At 37.9% G+C, this 19,409-nt stretch overlaps 1 protein-coding gene across 4 annotated transcripts in view; it reads right to left on the bottom strand.

The window, feature by feature from the left end:
- The window catches only part of ccser2a (coiled-coil serine-rich protein 2a), a 632,026-nt gene that overhangs the window by 575,190 nt on the left and 37,427 nt on the right, over positions 1-19,409 (bottom strand). For all 4 annotated transcript variants that reach the window (XM_048616386.1, XM_048616383.1, XM_048616385.1 and 1 more), the window contains exon 3: positions 16,500-16,708. In XM_048616386.1, coding sequence (XP_048472343.1) covers positions 16,500-16,708 — 209 coding nt within the window. The remainder of the gene's footprint in view (positions 1-16,499; positions 16,709-19,409) is intronic.

Below are 19,409 nucleotides of genomic sequence, written 5' to 3'. Positions count from 1 at the left end.
AAATTATATGAAAGCTTAAGCTATGAAGACATCAGATGTTTCACTGGCAGTTCCTACTATCTCCCAGTGAAACATCTGATGTCTTCATAGCTTAAGCTTTCATATAATTTCCTGGTTTTGTGATTTCTGAAACAAACTCATCATCAGCCTGAGGTTAATAATTCTGTTTAATAAACTGAGAGTTAATAACTGGGTAATTTTCTAATCTTTAAACCATGGCCATAGAAGTACTGAAACGTTGTTTGTATGCATTACACAAGGAAGCATTAACAAATTAGTTGCCTCTGAGTTGATTTTATCCATTGCATCTGGTAATTGCTGTAGACTTCACTGTGCTTGTTTTGGCTTGATAAATATTTTTGTTCGTGTGTTTACCAACACAGAATTAATTCATACATATTCCACAACAAGATTTATAATGTCCTAACCCACAGTTCTCCTTCCAACCATAAAATCCTATTCCCTTCCTTTTATTATTTTGTAAGCCAAGTTATGAATTATATTCATCCCTGCAGGAGCTTGATGAGAAATGTCATTTTCTTCCAGTTTCCCCATCACAGAAACATTACGTTCTTAGATGTGATATCATGGTGTCTGGCCTCCAGCAGCTCCAACCACCTATTCCTCACTGCTCATCTGTGGAGCACTGCTCAACAGCTAAACACTGACGTGCTTCCATCTTTTAATTATTGATGCGAACTTGAACCAAACAGATAAAGATGCGTAATTACTGATGTGCTCTTAAAATGAGAAATAGGTTTAGACAAAGATCTCTTTGAGTTCGCGTACATTATTCTTGCTTTCTTAAAGTTTCCAAATATTTTTCACCCACCCCATCCTATAATGATCAAGCTGCAAACCAACAAACTTGTTCCCAGCCCTCTAGCAAGTTTTATATTTTGTTTGTTCTTTCGCAGGTATTGGATATAATTGGCAAGGTCAATCTTTATCCTCAATCCCTAATTGTCTTTGAGAAGCTGGCAGTGAGCTTGTCTTCTTGAACTTCTACAGTTTACATAATGAAGGCACACCCAGTCCTTTCAGGAGAGAATTGCAGGACTTCGAGTCAGTGACAAAGAACGGCTGATTGAATGCACAATTGGAGGGGAGCTTGCAGGTGATGCAGTCACCATGCATCTTTATTATTCATTCATGAGATGGGAGTGCGCTGACTCAACCTGCATTCATTGCCCATCCCCAACTGCCCTTGAGAAGGTGGTGGTGAGCTACCATTTTGAATCGCTGCAGTTCATTTAAAGTAGGTACACTCACAAAACCATTTGAGAGGAAGTTTCAGGATTTTGACCCAGGAACAGCAAGATATTTCCAAGTCATGATGGCTTGGAGCTTGGAAGGGATCTTCAGATGGTGATGATTTCGTGTATTTGCTGCTCTAGATCTTCTAGATGGTAGGGGTCAAGGATTTGGAAAACACTAAAGGAACTTTGGGAAAGTCCTGCAGTACATTTTGTAGCTACTGCTTTGTCCTGGATGGTATCAAGCTTCCTGAGTTTTCTTGGAGCTTCACTTATACAGGCAAGTACTTTGGGGTGTCAACAGGTCAGTTACTTGCTGCAAGATTCCTAGCTTACCTGCTCATGTAGCCACAGTATTTATATGCCTCGTCCTATTCAGCTTCTGATCAATTGAGACATCCAGAAAGTTGATGCAGAGGCTGTTATGATAATGCCACTGAATGTCAAAAGGAAGTGGATGGAGTTTCTTTTCTTGACGATGATCACTGCTTGGTATTTGCCACAAATCAGCTCTAGTTTCTGGTCTCTTGGTCAATTGAATGTGAGCACAGACTGCTTTGTTGCCTGAGGAATTGTAAATGGAACTGAACATTCAGCAGTGAACTTCTGCATTTCTGACCTTTTCTGCAGTGATGTCCTGGCACTGAGATGTTTAGCCTCTAACATACACAACCATCATTTTGTGCTCACTATGATTTCAGCCAGTGGAGAGATTTCCATCCAATTCCAATTGACTCAGGTCCTTTGATCTCGACCTCCTGTTAGTTGTTTAATGATCCACCATGCTTTGATGTCTGCATGTGGGAGGGATTACCAAGTTTTGATTTAAATTGTTGTTTGCAGGAACACCTCGCCATGTGTATAGCATTCTGTTTCTACTGTTCAGCATATAATGCCGTACTGCGGATTTGCCAGGTTGGTCCTTCATTTTCAGGTAAACTTAGTGCTGCTCCTGGCACGTTCGTCCACACTCCTCACTGAAACAGGGTTAGTCACCTGTTTTGATGGCAATGGTGAAATGAGGGAATTCACTCTGTACTATGGGGATGAGTCAGAGTGAGTGGGCTATCCACAATTCGAATTTTCCCTTCTCTCATTTGAAAAACTTCTGGCCATTGTTTAATGTCTGCCAAAAACAGAACAGCTAAAATAAGATACAGCCTATCTGAGGAAATGCAGATGTAAATTACATCTCTCAGATCCCGAGTACAGTTCATTGAAATGCAATTCAATACACAGCCCTTGAGCTTTCGATTTTTCAATTTCATTTCCTGCTGTTTAAACAATGGCATTTTTATGGATTTGGCATAAGTAAACCTCTCACTGCTCCAGTGACTAATTTTTTTTTACACCAATTAATCTCTGTCTAATGGCTATGAATAAGCATTCTACTGCCTCAAAGAGAAATTCATATTTGAGTTGCAGCAAAGCAGCTCAGATGAGCACACAGAGAAGCTGGGGAGCTCTCTCTCTTTCTCTTAAATTCAACCAGTATTTATCTTTGGAAGATGTTTTATTAAATTTCCAAGGCTCATTTATAACCTGTGGGACTTTGTGATCCAAGTCAGATTGACACATATGCAATTACATTAATTGCTATGTTTGATTCATTTTATTAAAAAAAGGGTCCATTTTTACATTTGTACATAAAACAGTATTAATCACTCTGTTCTTAAGCTCCAGCTAAGACCACATGTAACTGGCCCCAGGAACTGTAAAAAAGCATCAGGTTTATTTCTCCTGTCTCGAATCAAATTCACAACTCATCCAAGATTACAACAATGAATCAAGTGTGTGGAAAGTCTTAGCACAAACCCACATTATTTGATGTAATATTTTAATACATCAACACAATCAACAGTCCTTGCATTCTGATTCATCAGGCATACTTAACTTCAAAGCTTAATCACGTTTGCATATAACCATTAAACCAGAAATAAAATCAGTTAAAAATGGACTGTTTCAGAATATGTACAATGCAATACGTTGCTTTGTCCATTCTACATTTTTGTACAAAACACTCAACTTTCAAATTCAACACTTGATTCAGTAAATACACCTGAATCGGTTAAGCCATTCGGGCAAACAAATTCTCACATTCTGCAATAACTAAATTCAATGAACTACGTCAGCTCAGAAGCGTCCCTAGGCCAGGGAAGGAATGGCCAGAGCAGATAATTTAAATCAGTATTTCACAATTAGTGCTGGAATACGTGTGCACAGAGGTTGAGAGAAAGCAGGTCAATCACTGACAAGAAGAAAGGGCATAGCAGAGGCATGTCTTCAGATGTGGCTGCTGTCAATATCATAATATAGGTTCCTCATACTGGTTGTTCAATGGAGTGGTTTTTCAGGCCATTTCAGAGTTCAGCCAGAGTTCAGTCTGGGCCAGATGAGGGAACACAAATTAGGCACAGCAGTATGCCATTTGACCCATCAAACCTCCTACGCCATTCAATCAGATGACGACTCATCTGATTGTGGCTTCAATTCCAAATCCTTGCCTAGCCTGATGAGTTTTGACTCCCTTATTAGGGAAGAATCTAACATCTGATTTAAAAATACCCAATGACACTGCTGCCATCAACCTTTGGGGAAGAGAGAGTTCCAAAGATTCTCGCCCCTCAGAAAAAGTTTGTCTTCATCTCCACTTCAAATGAAAAACCCTTTATTTTTAAACTGTGTCCAGTAGACCTACCCTCTCCCAAAAGGAGAAGCATCTTTTCAGCATCCACGCTATCAAGCCAGATTATGCAATGTTTCCTCAAAAATAATAACCCCATCCCAGATACCAGCCATGTGAACCTTTTCTGATCTCCTTCAAACACATTTATATCCCTTCTTAAGTAAGGAGACCAAAACTGTACGCTGATTTCTAAGGTGGTCCCACCAATCCCCTGTGCATTTGTAGCAAAATAACCTTACTTTTATTTTGTTTATTCACGTGAGCATTGCCAGCTAGACCAGCATTTATTGACTATCCCTAGACGGCCGAGAAGGTGACGGTGTGATCTCCTTGCAATAAACAACAGCATTCTAACTGCCTTCCTAATTACATAATGCATCTGCACACTAACTTTGCAATTCATGTAGTAAGCTAGCCAAACCTCTCCGTACCTCAGAGTTCAGCAATCTCTCTATGTTTAAATAATATGCTGCTTTCCTATTCTTCCTGCCAGAGAGGAAACTTTCACATTTAAATATATTAGACTCCATGTGCCAATCACCTACCTATTCCCTTGCAGTCTCCTAATATCCACTTCACAACTTTTTTTCTTACTTATCATTATGTTATCACCCAACGTAGCTACCATCTCTTCATCTATGTTAGTATAAATTGTGAATAGTTGAGGCCCCAGCACGGATTCCTGTGGCAATCCAAATGTCACACGTTGCCAAACCAAAAATTGACCTATTTATCTTGTTTTACTGACCCATTAATGCATATTTTGTTTCCAATCGGCTAACCAATCTTTGATAAATGCCATGTTGTTTCATATTATAAAGTCTTATTTTGTACTGCAACCTTTGATTTGGCATCTCGTCAAAAGCCTTCTGGAAATTTGAATGACACATCCACATGTTCCCCTTTACACACATTGACTGTTATTTCCTCGAAGAACTCAAGTGAATTAGTCAAACATAATTTCCTTTTTACAAAACCATAGGAACACTAAAGCAGGAATAGGCCACACAGGAGGCTGCTGAGTAAGATAAGGGCCCATGGTGTTCGCGGCAAGGTATTAGCATGGATAGAAGATTGGCAGAAAGCAGAGAGTGGGGATAAAAGGCTCTTTCTCAGGATGGCAGCTGGTGACCAGTGGTGTTCCACAAGGGTCAGTGTTGGGGCCACAACTTTACACTTTATACATTAATGAACTAGATGAAGGAACTGAGGGCATTCTGGCTAATTTTGCAGAAGATACAAAGACAGGTGGAGGGACAGGTAGTATTGAGTAGGCAGGAAGGCTGCGGAAGCATTTAGACAGGTTAGGAGAGTAGGCAAAGTGGCAACGGAATACAATGACGGAAAGTGAGAGATAGGAACAATAGAGGCATAGACTATTTTCTAAATAGGGAGAAAAATCAGAAATCTCAAGTGCAAAGGGACTTGGGAGTCCTGGTCCAGGATTCTCTTATGGTTAAGTTGCAGGACTAGAATATAAAAGCAGAGTTGTACTTGAGGCTTTAAAAGGCTCTGGTCAGACCACAATTAGAATATTATAAGCAATCTTGTGCCCCATATCTCAGGAAGGATATACTGGACTGGAGCGGGTCCACAGGAGGTTCACAAGAATGATCCCAGGAATGAAAGGCTTAACATATGAGGAATATTCGAGGACTCTGCGTCTATACTCGATAGAGATTAGAAGGGTGGGGGGTGGGTTCTAATTGAAACTTACAGAATACTGAAAGGCTTGGATAGAGTGGATGTTGGGAAGATGTTTCCATTATCAGGAGAGACTAGGACCAAAGGGCTCAGTCTTAGAGTAAAGGGAAAACCCTTTAGAACAGAGATGAGGAGAAACTTAGTCAGCCAGACAGTGGTGAATCTGTGGAACTCATTGCCACAGAAGGCTATGGAGGCCAGGTCATTGAGTATATTTAAGACAGAGATAGATAGGTTCTTGATTGTTAAGGGGATCAAAGGTTACGGGGAGAAGGTGGGAGAAAGGGGTTGAGAAACTTATCAACCACAATTGAATGGTGGAGTGGGCTTAATGGGCCAAATAGCCTAATTTCTGCTCCTACGTTTTATAGTGTAGGCCATTCAACCCCTTGAGCCAGATCATGGTTTATCATCTATCTGAAGGCCATATTCCCTTGCCATATCCCTTGATGTTATCGGTACCTAGAAATCTGTGAATCTCATCTTGAGCTCACTTAATGACTGAGCTTCCCCAATTCTCCGGGACAGAGAATTCCAAAGATTCACCAGGTTATTGGACAAGTGCTGGAAAACGGGATGAGGACAGTTAGCTGGTTGTTTTGATTGGTGCGGACAAGATGGGCCAAAGGGCTTTTTTCTGTGTTGTATATATTCATGACTCTGTGACCGCCCTCTGAGTTTCTCCTCATCTCAGTCATAAATGGCTTGCCTTTTATTCTGAAATTTTGACCCTTGTCCCCAAACACTAGTCTAAGGGTTCAGAGTTACTAGTTCACTAACAATAAGTAGAATTCAGAATTTTGAAAAGGATTGCCAATGCATCCATTATCACTGTATCCAATTCTTAACATTCTAGGGCGAAGGTCATCAGGTCCTGGGGATTTGTCAACTTCCAGTCTCAGTAATTTATCTTATGCTACTTATCATACGAATACTACTTTCTTTCAGTTCCACGCTCTCACTGGACTCTTCAACCTTAATTATTCCAGGAGACCTCTCAATCTTCCTTAATCAGCTCCAATGAGTCAGGTCTGTCTCAGGGTCAATGTCTCACATGCTCGTCTAGGTGCTACTTGTTGCCAGAGTGTGTCATCTTGCCTGCTCCTCCAGATATTGATGACTGCCTGTACCAGGGGTCTTCTATCACCCGTACCTCTACGTTTTGCTGTCTTGTCTCGGGATCCTTGATTTGGCCACTCCTGTAGGCGTTGGTGATGGCCTGTCTTGGGATCCTCAACTTGCCGCTTCATGTTGACCAAATGCATTGAGATTTTCTTACTGTTCCATTATGACAGGTAGTAAGCAAACTGACCTGTAATTTACTAATTTCTGTATCCTCCCTTTCTTAATTAGAGGAGTCATATCATTTCAATTTTGCTTTGAAATTCTTACTATTTAGTTTTATATTTCCAGCTAGTGATAACTCATACTCGAACTTCTACCCTCTTATTAATCTTTCAGCAATTCTCTTTCCTGTTCCTCATATTCCATCCAATGTCCTGATGTACCAATCAACATTTTATAATTATGTTTTTTCTTTAAATTTGGTGTAATCTTTAACTTCTTTACTCAGCAACAGATGGTTGTCCTTTCTTTGGAATCTTCCTTTCTCACTGAGTATCTTTTGAGAATTCTGACAGATCTCCTTAAATTAAAAGGTGAAAGAGCGAGAAAATGAGATTAATTGAACACCTCTTTCAAAATGCTGAACTTGGCACAATGGGCCTCCTTTGCTGTATAATTCTATGTTTTAATGACAGATTCAAATTAAGATCTACACATTGATCATTAGACCATTCTTAAATACTTTCAACATTCAATGTCTTAGGACTTCACTGGGTGTGCCAAAGATTTGTGTTTTAACATTTTCAAAGAACTGAAATCTCACCATATTCGGTATGAATAAAATTATAAGCTTTTTTTTTTAAAAATAGTCATAACAAATACTATCAAGTTTTAGGAAAGTTTATGTTACTTTAAAACAACTTTACAGCAATAACATGAAAACTTATCAAATGCCTGATTCTGCGACATGCACATTGATTGGTGGACAACTGCTGTTAGCAGGTATCAGGCCACAATACAGCAAAAATTGATAAATGCCACTGCAACAAAGTGGCACTATGGAGAGTCATGAACTTTTATGTCTTATTTGAACTACTGGTAAATACAGTAATTGCACAATGCAAATGCCAAGCGTTATTATAAAGATGTGATGGAGAATGCTTAGTTGCAAATAATGAGATATGAAAGCCCTTACAGCTAGTGACGGTGTTTTAGGTTGTTGCTGCATATTGCTGACTACTTTTTAGGTGTGTTTAATTTTCCACAGTTCTGCACATAAATAGAGGCAAAAATCAGACCATGTTCAAAATAAGGCTATAATACAAGCCACATTCAGAAACAGGAGACTGAGAGACAGAAGTTGGAGATATTTTGTAAATTACATATTCAAAACAGTCTAAATTTGTCTGTTGGAGGGAATTCTGTTGCTCCAGGCTTTATTGCACTTGTAATCACCAGCAATTGACACTTTGTAATAATGCAAACTCAAACACTTAACAGCTAGAGGTAGCCATACATAGTAATCCTAATACCAATAGATGCAGTTAGTCAGTAACGTTATTGTTGGGTTACAATATGGTCCAATTGCAAAACATGTCTCACCTATTTTAAAAACCTCCAATATTACTGCGTGCACCCACAAAATTAGAAAATTAGTTTTAGATTTGAAAATCTAAAATTAAAGAAAGCGCCAACATCTAGGGGTTTGCACTTTGTATCTTACCCTGATTTCCTCTTCAGGATTCCGAATAAGCTCCAGTGTAAGTTTCACCTATACCCACACTTTCTTTTAAATAAACCTTCTCATTGTGAGGACAACTCCTGTGGAGTTTCAGAATTCTTCTTGTGTCTTTTGTTTGGCTCATTTAGATTATGTCTTACATCATCCATCAATATCCTGTTTTCAGGCCATTTAAACCAGTAACACCATCCTTCAATGTTTCATTTTATTTACTCAAGGGACATAGGTGTGGCTGGCTAGTCAGCATTTATTGCCTATTCTTAGTTGCTTTTTAACTGAATGAGTTGCTAGGCCAATTCAGAGGGCAGTCAAGAGTCAACTTGACTGTGGTTCTGGAGTTACATGTCAGCCAGACCAGGTGAGGGTGGCAGATTTCCTTCCCTGAAGGACATTAGTGAACCAGATGGGTTTTTCCAATGATCAACAATGGTTTCATGGTTATCAGTAGATTCTTCATTCCAGATTATAATTTAATTCAAATTCCACCATCTGCCATGGTAGGATTTGAACCCAGGTCCCCAGAACTTTAGCTGAGTTTCTGGATTAATAGTCGAGTGACAATATAACTAGGCCATTTACCTCACCATTTTTTAAAGATTTACTTACTTTCTACTGTTTCTGGCAGTGTGTATCCAAAATAATAACATTCCCTCTTTACAAATGTCTACAGCATTGCCTTTCGGTTTTGTGACAAACACATACATTTGGTTTTATTCATTTTAGGATTGCCCTCTTCTCTTTGCCCTTAGGCTGTCAGAAATTGTGCATCTGCCACCAGCCTTGATTTCTGTTTCATGGCTTTAATTGAAAAAGGCAATGAAAGAAAAGATCAGTTCAAATCTCAATAATTGACACGGAGATAAAACCAAAGAAAACATGATATAAAATGGCATTCAGCAAAGTATACCTGCTCACCTATCATCGACATTACTTTACTCATCACTTGACAGATATTTTTGCACAATTCCAATTGTCCCTTAAAGGCAAACTCCACAGAGGTTCATCTTCCCAGTCCCATGCTGGAAGAGTATTTTCCAGATACATTGCAATGGTCAGAGGGGCTAATGTATTCCCTAGAGGATTTGACTAATTATCTATATATTTTACCTTCAATTTCATTCAGAACTTGCTATTTATCCCAGAAATACCAAGATGTTGGAATCAGAATCAATACAGTGTGATGAAGGGGCCAGGCCGGAAACATCAACTCTCCCGCTCTTTTGATGCTGTCTGACCTGCTGTGTTCCTCCAGCTCCATACTGTACTGATACTTATCACTTCTCTCAAAAATATTGCAACAACCCCCTGTTCCAAATGCTGCTGAAAGTTTTACAACAGTTCCTACACTGGATTTTGTTTGGTAGGAATAAGGCTGCAACAAGCTTCTCCCATAAGACTGGCGCACGAACCAGACTGCACCAATCCTCCCAAAGACTTCAGTACAGACACAATCGGCATGCTGTGAATTAATACAACTCCTTTGAGTTTTAGTGCACCAATGCAACTGTAATATGTTAAAAGGAGGGAGTCATCAAAACACATCAAAAGGATCCGTTTTTCCAATGAGCAAGTCACTGAAAGTTTGCAGATTTTCTGAATAAACAGAATGAAAAGAATAAAATATATGATTGGTATATATCCCAATGTCGGATCAGTTTACACTGATCAAGGCAACTCCCTCCCTGAATGCAACCCAGTAAACACCATACAAAAGCAAAATACTGTTGATGCTGGGAATCGGAAATAAGAGCAGAAAGTAGATAGAAAAACATGGCAGCATATCTGGAAGGCAACAGTTTTAGATAATTGATCTTTGTTAAAGTCACTGGAGTAGTAATTCATATCCCAGACTGATGTTCTGGGGACATGGGTTAGAATCCCACCATGGCAGATGGTAACATCTGAATTTAATAAAAACCTGGGATTAAAATCTGGTAAAATAACAACCATGTACCCATGGTTGTAAGTATCTGGTTCACAAGTGCCCTTTAGGGGAGGAAATCTGACATTCTTACTTGGTCTGGACTCAATGTGACTCAAGACTTACAGCAACATGCTTAACTCTTAACTGCCCTCTGAACAATGGCCTAGACAGCCACTCAGTTCAAGAGCAATTAGGGATGGGCAACAAATGGTGGCTTTAATCAGTGAAGTACACGTCCCATGAAAAATAATTTTAAAAAATGCTGAATGACTGGCTGCATTTTACGCTCTCATTTCAGCAAGCACAGATATTCTCAAAAGTACAGTTTTCAATGCGCCTCATCCATTATGCAAAAGCCACTTAATATCCTAACTCAGTGTTACCCGATATGCTACCCACTAGTAACATAAACCCACCAAAAAATCAGATGTAGTTAACTGAATTTTTGTTTAGTAAATAAAAAAATGAATAATGGACACTGTCACCTGGCTCATGAATGAAATGCTCACGCTTAATTAGTATTGCTTGTATAATTTAACCTTTTGCACACTTCCTGGTTAAATGATCAGTGCTTGCTTATTTTCACAATATGCAGATTGATGTACTGTGGTGATAAAAGTTCCAAATATAGACAAGTTCTAGTACCGAACACAGATCCATGTATGTTAAGGGATTGGCTCATAGTAAAGGCTTCAACCAAATCTGAAAATAATCTCCATGCTTTCCTATGCGCTACAGCACTCGACTACAAGATGCATAGTTTACATTGCAGAAATAAGAAGAATCATTGCAGTCAAGATTCTAAAACATTGGTTGTTTTCTGCCACTGGATGGCAGAATTAAGTCTTGTGAAAAGGTGCATTACCTTTTAGTAGAGGAGAATGATCATCTTTGGGAATTGCAAGTTAAATAGAGTCCAATGTTTAAAAAAAAAACTTGCCACATCTCAAGTAGATATTTCCATATCTTTACATGTTCATTTTAATTTATTATTATGAATGAGTTGGGATGATTATACTTCTGCACCCTGCATACTGGCCCTGCAGCAACAGCACAATATGACTCATGTATTATTGGAGCAATTTGTACAGGACAGTGAAATAAATACAAATAAACTTCCTGGGGACCTCAGCGTTGCACATACTAACTCATATTTACATCTCCATTAAATAAGTTTAGTGTGACTGTATTGACCAACAAATAAAAATCAAGAAAACCCCACCTGTGCCTCATTGGATAAATACACTATATATCCCTGAACCACAGGGAATAGAAGAATTACTGACTAAGTTCACTTGATCTCAACATGATCAACGTAATTGGCTTCACATCTCTCAACTAGGAAAACAAAACAAATTTTTCAGTGACGATCCAGCAATTCCTTGCCGGCTCAATATTCTCTACAAGAACCACCCATGTCTGGATCTGAGCAAGGAATGACATTGTTAGCACTAAATACTCCAGCAGACACTGTTTAGATTCACAGGAGGAATGACCACATTAAGGTAGCAAGCACAGCCACACATTGTAACCAGACTACAAGAAAGCTCACTGCCCATGTTAGGGGAAACATAAATGAGAGGAGAAGCTTGAAGGAAATTAAAAATCCATGCTTGAAACACACATGTTTTTAAAAGGGCTTTTATTAGTTGTGTATGTGTCTATCTGCTTTGCAGGAAGAACGCATTTTGTTTTTATTGGCATATTCACACCAACAATAAACAAAACATCAATTGTTTAAAGAATTATTCATATAGTGAATGCTTCCATATTTCAGACATAATGAATCCATTGGAATATGAACAGTTATTTCAGCATTTCTTGGAATTGGTCTATGGCAACATTATCTAGAAGCTGCAATTGTCTTCACCAAAAATCATTTGGAACATTCAGAAATCAGAAGCTACATTATATGCTTGCTGTGGAAGACTGAGCAAGTTAATACACACCTGAAATAATAATCAAAGTTAAAAATCATCGAGGTATGTCTTATGGAGAACTAATTATTTGTATAGGGAGAGAGTTCATCTTGTTCAAAGATTTGGCACATAAATCATGTAGCTGGCCTACCAGCTGTGTCATTTGGTATCTTTGATGATATGCATCACACAGTCACTAACTCAAAATTCATTATATTACTTCTGCCCTTCAGCTCAGCAACAAATCACATTTACAAAAAGCAGCCCTCAAAAAGCTTGAAACAAATATTTTGTCTGTAGCAATGATTTCATTTAATTGAATTTATGTATGGGCTTCTGAAACATCCATATGATTAGTGCTCCAGCTGTTATCAATTTTGCACAAATGAACAACAAACAAGTGTAAGAAAAAGTCATCTCTATGCTCCATTGCCAAGGGAAGAATTTTTTAAAAGCACAACAACAAAGCAGGAAAGAAAAATTAAAATGTCTTGACTATGTAATTAATTTTTTTTTATTATTACATTCTGTGATTCACCATCTGCTATCTGCAGGTTCAGTTTCCAGTTAGGTCCTGTTGCAGCAGGAAAAGTGTAAAATTAATTGACTATGTAATACTAACCTTTTTTAAATACTGTGTTCCTTACATATGGACTAAAAGATAATTATTTCAGTTTTCTTATAAGATTTAAATTAATACCTTCTCACCAAGAGCATATGAACAACATCAAATAAGATGGGCTGGTGTGATGCTACAATGGCTTTAAGAGGTGTATTTTATCCTTCTTTTTCAAGGGGGGGTTTTGAGCCATAGCTGTCCTGCTGCCTCATCCAAGCCAATAAAGTAAAGTAAACACGAACAAAGACAGAAGTTGCTGGAAAAGCTCAGCAGGTCTGGCAGCCTCTTTGAAGAGAAATCAGAATTAATGCTTTGAGTCCAGTGGCCCGTCCTCAAAGGAGCAGTAAACAGCTTGAGAGATGTTGGGCTTTTTTTATAGTTGGAACAAAAGGAGTGGCCATGAATGGGTAGGGTCAAGCTCCCATAGAACCAGGGTTTTAGTTTAGCTTGCAGTAGTTGTTGGGATTTTGAAACTGGTGTGGAAGCTATCATGCCTCTCTCTCTACCACAATTTTCTTTTCATCTTGGCTTGGGGAAATATTGCATGAAAGACAATCTATTTTACTGAATTTGCCTTCGTCAAGGGTGTGTTTGTATAGTGGAACAGTTGCTGTTTGGTCATTAAATAATCTATTACTCTGTTAAGTTTTCCAATAAAGATACACCAATTCTTCTTTCTGTTGTTTGTATTTTAACTGTAGTGGAAGAATAAAATTGCTTAAAGCCAAGTAGTGTGACCAATTGAATCATGTCTGGAATGCAGCGCCTTACACTTTGCTGTAAATAAGATAAAAGTTATATCAAGGCGATAGCCTAGACCCTATTTTGAGAGGGTTTGGTCTGGCCCACGTCAGTAGGAAAATGAACGAAATGGCTGATATTCAGTATTGCCAGTCATAACATTGACTGACAAAGGGTAATCATTTAGTTTGTGTACATGTCAAAAATCACAGACTTCTAAGAATCAAACCTACTCAGAATAGGAATGACGGTGCCTTTCCAACATCAGCTTTAATACCCTACACCTCTCTTTGTTCAAATTGTTTTGATTGATAACTTGGTCCATTACTTTAACAGCACAGATATTTAGAAATGTGCTATCAGGCATGAAGTGGCTCACTACTTTTCTGATTTTATTATAAATTGTCAGCAATTTTCCAATATCACAAGCAAAATTGCCACAGAAGTAATTTACATCAGGGCGTACGGATTACTGTACTGTATAGATTTGGAAAACCTGCAAATTTTTTAAGCAATCAGTAGATTTTACTGTCCATGAACTAAAATAAACAGGAAATGCCTTAAGTCAGTTATAGGAAACATTCCAAAATTACACGTTTTTTTCATCTGGATTTGTAATCTTGCAGCTTCTGCATGGCAAAACTGAAATGCACTAATAGAACAACAACACCCATCTGCACAGATGACTGCAGAACTCACAGCACTTTGCACAGACTGAATGGCACAGTGTAAGCATCACTTATCCTTCACATTTAGCACTAAGGACAATGTTAGTAAATATGATGAAGTCATGCACACAACATCTAGCATAAACGCTACTGGTGATATTAAAATTAATTTAAATCCGAAAAATGTTAATGTATGCCACTCTTACAGCTACCAAATGCAGTAACATCAAGGTTATCATAGAAAGTAAAATATTACCTATGGAATTATTATCCATTACTCAATATTCAAAGGCCCGGAATTACAAAAATAATTTGCATCTATGTATTTTCTAAATGATATATGTTATCATTTACACAAAGTGCAAACATAAACAAGTCTAGAGTTATGAATGCTTATGTTCCACACTGACATAGCATCACAATCGTCTTCAATGGCCTGTTTTTCTATATTATTAGAATATTAGATATTTTAAATTGAGTTTTTGTTTCATAAAGCAATATACACCACCTAGTTACAGTAGACGTGGTTTCATTATCCTATATAAAGCTTGCCAACACTTTTATATGATCTAATTCCAATATACTTATTGGAGTTTCCACATGAATTCAGTTTATACACATGTACAATATAAGACTTTATCTAGCTAAAGATTAACTCACACTCCTGGGTCTTACCAATAACCAGAAACTTAACAGGGATAGACATTTTAATACTGTGGCAGCTAAAACAGGTCAAAAGCTAGGATTTCTGCAATTTGCAAATCACCTCTTGACTCCTCCAAAGCCTGTCTACCTCTTTGGAAGGTCAGGTGGTGAATTAGTCACTGCTGGATTCCTAGCCTCTGGACCAATCTTGTTACCACAGCAATTCTACTGGCTAATCCAATTCAGGTCAATGGCAACCCCCCAGAATGTTGATAATGGGGATTTCAATGATGGCAATGCCATTGAATGTCAGTTTCAAAACGCATAGGATCTTGAGGGAACTTGAGAAGATGAATAATGAAAGAATGTTTGCCCTTGTGAGTAAAACTAGATGTAAGGGCTAAGAATTTAGAAGTAAAGGATCTTCCACTTAAAGAGCAACATGAAAACAAAATTTATCTCTGAGATAAGATAGTGTTGTGAAATTGTCTTCCCAAACCCCAATCCCCACTCCCCAAAAGCAACGAATATTTCCAATGCAGTAATTGATAAATCCTTTGTTAGTCAAAAATCTATGAGGTAGAGAGGAAAGTAAAGGCTACAATCAGATTAGCCATGACCTTGTCAAATGGCAGAGCAGGTCCAAGGTGCTGAATGGCCTTCTCATAGTCCTAATTCACATAGTTGTAGGTCATGGGATGATTTGATTCAAGATTTTATGATTTGGAAAGAAAAAGTGACAGGCTGTATGAAGAATAACCTTCTCCGCTTGTGAGAGCATCTAGATGACAGGACATAATCTTAAGATCAGAGCCAGGTTATTTCAGAGTTTGGAAACATTTCTTCATGCAAAGGATGGGGGGCGGGGGGGGGGAAAAGAGTTTAGAACTTTATCTTATGAAAAGCAGTGGATGGTAGTTAAAATAACAATTTTAAATCTCCTCTGATTAGGTTTTTGCTAACCAAAAACATAAAAGGCAAATGCAGCCAAGGTAGGTGGACTGAATTAGGATACACACCAGCTACACTCTCAATAGATCAGCCTGACTTTACCGTTGAAGATACAGATGTTTATTTTCTCCACACAGTGTCTCTGCTGTGCAGCTTTCAAACTACTCAGTTGCACAATGCTTCAACCTCCAGTTCAATGCTGCAAGCTGATCTACCTTTTCCTCTTAACATTAGTCAATAGTTTTCCTTTTCATCCATTATTATACGGGATTCTCACACGATGATACCAGTGTGACCAAACTTGTCCGTGCAACACAGAAGGGGCCCTCATTCTACAGTTACAGAGACTTTCATAATTGTGTAAATTTAATTCCTCTAAGTTTACATTAACTTATTTATTATTAAACACAAAATAATAGGAACCAACTCCATTTAAATGGCATTTCTTAAAAATATTATTGTCATGTTAGGTGTTGCTGTGACTAGCAGTGAAAGTGGTTTAAGAAGCATTTGTACGATTAACTTCTCAGATGAATAATTCCTGCCTGTCCCAAGTAAAACTTAAAATGCCTATTCTTACCAGGCTGTTCAGCTCTGAAGATTCAAGGCTGCCACACTGCTGAATGGTACCAAGGGCCTCCATGCCCTCTTCATCCCACATGTAAGTTCCGGCAGAGCTACTGGAAGGAGAAAGTTCAAAGGAGGAACCCATTGCGTAGTTGGCATCTGGAGACATAAGATCATTACCTGATGCCGTGGTCTGGGAACTCGCCAAATCTTTACACTGGTCTACTCAAAAGACAAAAAAAGTGACAAAAAAAAATGCAAGTTATTAAAACATTATAAGAGAAACAACCATCTTTTTCAAAATATATCACTACGACATCAAGGGCATTTATATTTACTTTAAAGGTACAGGAATTGGGAATCTGACATACATTATGCTAATCAAGGTACACTTGTACCATATGTAGAGACAACATCAGTGAGAGCAGTCATTTTACTTTCATAATATTAACGTGCACAGACACCAACTCCATGACAAGTCGGAGTGGTTGGGACACATGATGACACAAAATGGCTCTTTCCATTTATCTTTGTTAATGCTGGTCTATTGAATGTAGAAAACAATACACATCCATATTCTACAATCATCTCTGGGAACAATAGTTAATAAAAGTTAAGAAATAAAATTGATCACAAGATCATATAAATATTATTTATGGTAATATAACCAAATCGGACTGCAGTGTCATGAGGTAGATCGAACGGATATCGAAGTTAATCAATATCAGGTCTGTCCAAGTAAAACATGGAGGGCAGCTCTCCTTCATGTGCACAATCACGGTTTAAAATTTTTATCTCTGAAGCACATCAGAGGATTCAGATTTTTAAATTTTGTTCCTAATGGTATTCCCTAGGCTATAGCAATTTATTCCCTAAAGCCAGTTACACAGCCTACTTTCTTTTCTGCACTTTTGGTTGGAACACATTTGAGAATTCTTCCAGTACAATAGCTTATTTCATATTTTCAGATAAACCTTGCGGCCTTTGTGTTTCTCCTCCATTGCTGTGGGAAGATGAAATAAGCCAGCATTGCTCAACATATTTACTGTTTATAATGCTACCATATTAAGTCAAAAGATTCAAAAGGTTCAAGGTTTAAAAAAGCAGTCTGCTGTGTTAGCTAGAAAAGCAAGAATGGCGTTCAAATTAATATGTTTTAAGAATATTCATAGCATATGCAGGATACTGGAAAATCCTAAGTCTGACAAGTTACCAAAGAATATCATGTATATTAAAAAGGAGGAGATGACCACAAGCAATTTTCCAAAAGGAAAAATCAAATCATCCTAGGAATGGATGAATAAAGAAAAATGGAATTTTCAGGTAAGGTGATCAGAAAAGGCTAAAGGAAGTGGAAGGGGAGAAATGTCACACAGGACATTCAAAAACATATAACCCATAAAAATCAATCATGTTCTCACCAGTAACACCAGGGAAACAGAAGGGAAGCTGACTTGAAAACTGTTACCATAGCAACAGTAATTTTAAAAAGGGATCGACAAGCTGACCACTCAAGCGAATCATTAAAAGACATCTTGTTAAAAAGACCAACAAAATGCAGGTATGATAATAACACCATCCATTTTTCTGTGCTTCTTTTAATGCTATAAAATCTCAGAACATCAAATAAAATTAGACATAGCCATAAGGAAATACTAGGGTAAAAGACCAAAAGCTTGGTTAAATAGTTAGTCTTTAAGGAGCTGCATAAGTGAGAAAGACAGGAGAGAGGACTTTATGGAGGAAATGCTGGCTAAAACAAACAAGCAGCATGGATTATGGGAGGAAGTTCTTGCCAATTAAATGTACTGAAATTCTTGTAAAGAAGATTCTTCACAGTTGTGAAGATTCTATATTTTATATATTGTATATGGATTTTATTTGCAAATATGAGACAAGCTTCTGAGGTAGACTGAGAAATGGCTTATCTAGAATCTTATCTGTGATAAAGCTATATACTAAAGGCAGGGTGAGAATACGATCAATGCTGAGCCATTTCTAGTTCTCGTGTAGAAAATGATTTGTATCAGGAACAAAAACAAATGAAAAATTTCAGATAACACCAAATGCAAGGTAAAGTTTCAAACACTGGAAACAAGCAAACTAAAATAAAATGATTTGAAGTATGTTGGAAATGTGGACTGGTAAATAACAAACAGCATATAACATGGACAAATACAAACTAATGAGAAAAAGGGACAGGAATAGAAGTAAACAGTAGGAGGCAAAAGTGGTACCTTGTGCGTGAATTTGAGCGAATGAGGACAGGATTTAAAGAATTCAGAACTGTTTACTCTGAAGAGAAGGTGCAAGAGTAGTGTTATACAATCTTAAGATTAAGAGAAAAATAACATGGAGCACTTGATTGTGAGAAAATACAACTGAGGTGCTGTAGCATCCTTCAGACAATGGTGCAAACATTGAAAGGAACAAAGTTCATAATATACGTGCACTCATGGAAGATGGCCTAGTGGTACTATTGCTATTAATCCAGAGACCCAGGCAACGTTCAAATCCAACCACACTGATGAAGAAATGGGAATTCAATAATAATCTGGAAATAAGAGTCTGGTGATGACCATGAAACCATTGTTGACTGTCAGGTAAAGAAACCTATCTGGTGCACTAATGCCTTTAGGAAAAGAAACCTGCCATTCTTACCTGGTCTGGCCTAAATGTGACTCCATGCCCACAGCAATTTGTTGGCTCTTAACTGTTAAAACCTGGACTGAAAATTTATCTTGGAGTAGAGACAGAAAAAAAGATTGTATTTACTCTGATGCTGAACTGTAGCATTAGGCATTCAACCTTAAGTGTTCATGGGATGTGCATTTCCTGGTTAAATCAATTTTTATTGTCCATTCCTAATTACTCTAGATGGTGCTGGTGGGCTGCTTTCTTGAACTGTTGTGCTCTTTTGGAT

This window comes from Rhincodon typus, chromosome 34, assembly GCF_021869965.1.
Source record: "Rhincodon typus isolate 14 chromosome 34, sRhiTyp1.1, whole genome shotgun sequence".
NCBI lineage: Eukaryota > Metazoa > Chordata > Chondrichthyes > Orectolobiformes > Rhincodontidae > Rhincodon > Rhincodon typus.
The sequence above is the reverse complement of the archived record's forward strand: the minus strand, read 5'-3'. Positions and strand labels throughout refer to the sequence as shown.